This window comes from Scatophagus argus, chromosome 1 (assembly GCF_020382885.2).
Source record: "Scatophagus argus isolate fScaArg1 chromosome 1, fScaArg1.pri, whole genome shotgun sequence".
In the NCBI taxonomy this organism is placed as follows: Eukaryota; Metazoa; Chordata; class Actinopteri; family Scatophagidae; genus Scatophagus; species Scatophagus argus.
This window is the reverse complement of record NC_058493.1, coordinates 28,612,796-28,617,866: the sequence shown is the minus strand read 5'-3', so window position 1 is coordinate 28,617,866 and position 5,071 is coordinate 28,612,796. Positions and strand designations below refer to the sequence as shown.

At 39.8% G+C, this 5,071-nt stretch overlaps 1 protein-coding gene across 1 annotated transcript in view; it reads right to left on the bottom strand.

The window, feature by feature from the left end:
- LOC124064524 (up-regulator of cell proliferation-like) overlaps positions 1 to 3,221 on the bottom strand; it is a 6,626-nt gene extending 3,405 nt beyond the window's left edge. Inside the window, exon 1 of the mRNA XM_046399084.1 lies at positions 3,164 to 3,221. Coding sequence (XP_046255040.1) covers positions 3,164 to 3,221 — 58 coding nt within the window. The remainder of the gene's footprint in view (positions 1 to 3,163) is intronic.
- Between the last annotated feature and the right edge of the window lie 1,850 nt (positions 3,222 to 5,071).

The window sequence follows — 5,071 nt, the reverse complement described above, 5'->3', positions numbered from 1 at the left end:
AAAATGTGCCAAACAGATGTGTTTTCAGTAAACCAGTCTGTCTGTGTAAAGCGAAGGTTACTTTTCTGTGTGCTCGCATTATGAACGACGCGCATTGTTATTTTAAGTGTGTGGATTCTGATGGTCATTGAACGGCATAAAATTCTCCAGGTTGAAGAAACGAGAAAATGTAAGAACGAGAAGTGCGGTGAGCTTAAGGTTGAGCAGAGAACTCGGCTGAAAGGAGTATTTGTACAATAATGTACTTTTAACATTTTAAGTATCAGCCGAGTAAAAAGCGTCAGTCTTCAGACTCATGATGAAGGAAAATCCTCATCTGTTTCCACATCATTCTGTGCTACCAGACAGGCAGCCTTCACTCTTTTCTTCTCATGCTTTTGCTGCACTTGTTATAATTCTGAGTCTGTTGAGACGCAGAAAGCATCAGATGCACCAAACAAACCAAAATGTCGGTTAAGTTTCAGTCACAGTCAAAAAACTCATCACATGGCTGAAATGACAGCTGAACATTAGTGGAGAGAGAGACAACACTTTTTACATTTGACAGCTGGCAAGTGATTGGCTAAAGGAAAAACATGACAGGATGCGAGTGGAAGAAAATGAAAGTGAGATAGTGGAGATTAATGACTGCGGCAAAACGCCTGTGACTCAAAGGGCAAGTTCAAAGAGTTAGTCTTCCTGACTGAGCTTCAATAACAGTAAATTAGCAAAAAGTGTGGGCTGCCTGGTATCACAGAATGATGTGGAAACAGATGAGGATTTGCTTTCATTATGACGCTTTTCACTCAGGTGACACTTGTGTCTGTTAAACGTACGTTACCTGTACTGATAGTCCTTTCAACACTCTGCTCAACTCTGATGTCCCTGCACTTCTACTTCTTATATTAGCTTGTTTCTTCTAGTTGGAGAACTTGGCACAACAGCTGTGCTGCCCTCACTGCTTGTAGCATTGAGTGTAACAGAGTCAGAAATTAATTTAGATTAGTTTTGGGAGCCACCTGGTGGTGTTATTTTGCAGCTGCATAGCTAGATGTCATTGCACACGGAACTTACCCCAGCAAAGAAAAACGTTCCTTGCTGGAGGTGGGTGCAATGTAATGAAGCTGTTACTCATATTTGTATTTTTCTAAAGTTGTGCATCCCAAGGTTTACGACTTGTAGTGTGGTTATGAGGATTACTACTATGTAATTACAAAGTTTCAGATGATCTTTTTGTAAAAATAGTGTTGTATGATGGGTAGCGATGATGTGAAGTTGTTAAAAGAGCTCTCTGCTCACACCATCTTACCTGTATAAGAAGTTTATTACAGGAAGCTGAGCTTCACATTAAGCATATGCATGCAAACCCCGAAAATAATAATAATAAATGAACAGAATACCACAGAAATAGCTCAGACAGGAGATGGCTTGTGGGCAGACAAACAGTGGGCATTTATTAAAGCTTTTAGTGTCCATACGAATCCATAAGAACACCATTAACATAACATTACATGTATTTAACTTTGTCTTGTCCTCCAATCCCAATCCCACTTTACTAACTTTACTGCAAGTTCTTTTTCCATAGTTCAGATCACACTGCCAAATGCCCAAGTTCATTTTTGGACTATATTATATGTTTAGTAGTTGATGTTAATGGATGTGTGAAATAAAGTTAGCGTTAACTCAGTTTTTTTCTTTGTTGCTATGCAATTGGTGCAGGAAAGCAGGAAACAAACTTCCAGTAAAGTTAGTAAAGTGGGATTGGCTGTACTTTTGTACTTTATGCTTTCCAAACAGTCAAACCAAACCCACTCAGTTTTTATGTGGGAGGACAATACAAATTTTAATACATGTAAATGTTATGTTAATGGTGTTCTTATGGATTCTTATGGACACTAAAAATGTTAAGCTTTAATAAATGCCCACTGTTTGTCTGCCCACAAGCCATCTCTTGTCTGAGCTATTTTCGTGGTATTCTGTTCATTTATTATTATTTTTGGGGTTTTCATTTTTAAATGTGAAACATTTAACTCATTAGCTTAATATCACTGTGAAGATCACATTCTACAGTACTCAACCTACTTTTACAGTAATAAGTTGTTAATGGAGAATACTGTAGGAACTGTAAAATAACGGTATAATGGCAACAAAGAGCTGACAGTATAATACTGTAATGTTTATTTACCATACAGCACAATACTGTAATATTTTTACAGTATTAAACTGTTGTTGTAGATCACAGTAGATACACCGTAAAATAACAGTTTGAAGCTGGCAACTGCAGCTGCCAGTAGTTTACCGTAATTTAACAGGAAAATTTGTTACAGTGTAATTAATCATTTTCTCTTTAATTATTACTTTACCCACTTTACTGACACACATTGGAGCAAAACTGTAAAAAGTTTGCTCACTGACAAACAAAGCTTTACTTACATAATGCATATTGTAAAAGACTGTCTTTGGGTTTGAACCCCTGTCTGGTGTGCACATTTAACCACTGGATCCAAGAGCCATTTCAAACGTTTTATTAGGACAGGTTGACAAAGGGTGTTTAGATGAGTGGATATATGGATGATTTTCTAAACAAAGGAAAAATATATAATTACATACTGCCATGCATGCCACACCAGCTTAGATGAACAAAACAATTATCTTACATATTTATGCATCCATCAGAGGATGAAGGGAGTGCTGCTCTATATCACCCCATCTACATAAAGAAACAATTAACATACAACCAAGTTACTTTAATGGTACTGAATTGTGTAAAATAAACTCAAATATAAGCAGCATCATGAAAACAAGGAGCAGATAACATAACACACCTTACTGGTGTGGCAGCATGGCAGGGAACAAAAGGAGTCTGTGGAGAGCACACAGCCTCTTAATACTTCCTGGTCTCCTCCCCTGCACATGTGAGCACCACCGCCCACTTCCTGTCTCACCACCACCTGAGATTCTTTAACACATATATTTATGTAGAATATTATGCAGTTCAGACACACCACAAAAAGCTTAATGATAACATCATACTTGTATAATTAATACACTTGGAATATAAAAGGAACATAACATAAATGAACACATACCTGGTAGGCTGCATACTCCTTAAATCAAAAATAAATCAATAATTTGGTCTGAAGGAAATGACTGGTTCTTCCCATGTGTTCACTTACATACTTACCAACCCAGAGCTCTCTGTCAGTGACCTCAGTGCACATGACACCAGACTGGGTGGGCATGTTGATAAAGCTGTTAGCGAGACAGTCGCACAAGAATGATACAGGAAGTGCAGACAAACTTTCCCAATGCTAACATGCTATCTCGACAGCTGTAAGTGCTAACAGCAGCCATGTTTGTTATTATGCTCATTATGATGTGTTTCTTACATGTGAATGAGACATGAGCTGGTTGTTTATGGCAATGATGTGTTGCAATTTCACAACCACAGTGATGTTTTAGGTGGTGACCATCTATCAAATGTGCTAAAACTTCAGCTTGCTGCTCACACATGCTGTATGTTCCAGCAAGAGGCAGTCAGTGAATGTTGATGTGCTTCAGAGGAGGCCTGAAGGGAGGAGGAGAAACTTTTTAGGTTGGATGCAGTGAAAATCGAGCTTCTTCTTGATTGTTTCTCCAACTTTTCCAACCACAGCTTTAATCTGCTGTTTTTACATCAATGAAAACGTGCAGTCAGATCTCACTGTGGAAGGTTTTCACTAGAACTTCTTGCTGCTGAGTAAATACTCAACAGTTTATCAAAAGTGTGAAAGTGAATGAAAAAACATAATTTGTTATTATAGTTTTTAATTTCCCCCTGGGTGAGCAAAAAGTTACTTGATTGACTTAATATGCAAGTAGAACAAAATCTTTTTAATATAATCTCATTAAATATTTCATTGTTAGCTAAAGACAAATGGGATAAACAGATTCAATAAAGATGGAGTCTGTTGTTTATATACTGAAGCTTTTTTATTCTCTTTGTCACTTTTAGGGCTTTTGAACTTTCTCTCCAAACTTGGGCTGAAGACATTTTATCCCAACAAGCTCACTCTTCGGTCTCTCTTGGAGATCAACAAAAACAGCATCTCTGATGAAGCCGTCCAGTCGCTGGAGGACATACCACGGTGCTTCCTCAGAGAACTGCTTAAAGTCAATGCAGAATGCCGGAGCATTATACAATTATCAAAAATATATATTGTAGGGTGACACACACACACACACAGAGAGAGAGAGAGAGAGAGAGAGCCTGCAGAGGAATGTTGGATATTTGGAGACAGATCAGGGCGTCGGCCAGGCCTGGTTTCAGTTTCACAGTGACGTCACTGTTCAGACAGACAGTAGTGAGAAGTACTCAAACCTTGTAGTAGAGTAAAGAGTAGAAGTATCAGAGTAACCAAGGAAATGTGTTTGAAAGTTTTCTGACAGAGATGAAGAGTAGAGTTTAGTCTGTTTACACAGTTTTTCATTAAGCAATGAAAAAGCAAAAAGAAAGACGTAAGAAATGAAAGAAAAGGTTGATCTCACCTCACACTGTAAAGTAAATTAAAGGAAAAAAAAGTACAATATTTTGCTCTGAGGAGAAAGTGGAGAAGGTGAAGTGAATGTCCATAATTACCTCCCAGCGTTCATGGTGACATCACTGCAGCACATTCAGAAAGGCTGCATTCCACAGCTTCAGTCCTGCTCCTCCTCTTCCTCCTCCTCCTATTGCTCCTCTTCCTCTTCCTCCTTCCCCTCCTCTCCCTCCTTCTCCTCCTCCTCCTCCTGCTCCTCCTCTTCCTATTGCTCCTCCTCCTCCTCCTCCTATTGCTCCTCCTCCTCCTCCTCCTGCTCCTCCTCCTGCTCCTCCTCTTCCTATTGCTCCTCCTCCTCCTCCTCCTCCTGCTCCTCCTCTTCCTATTGCTCCTCCTCTTCCTCCTCTTCCTCCTCCTTCCCGTCCTCTCCCTCCTTCTCCTCCTCCTCCTGCTCCTCCTCCTCCTATTGCTCCTCCTCTTCCTCCTCTTCCTCCTCCTTCCCGTCCTCTCCCTCCTTCTCCTCCTCCTTCTGCTCCTCCTCCTCCTATTGCTCCTCCTCTTCCTCCTCCTCCTCC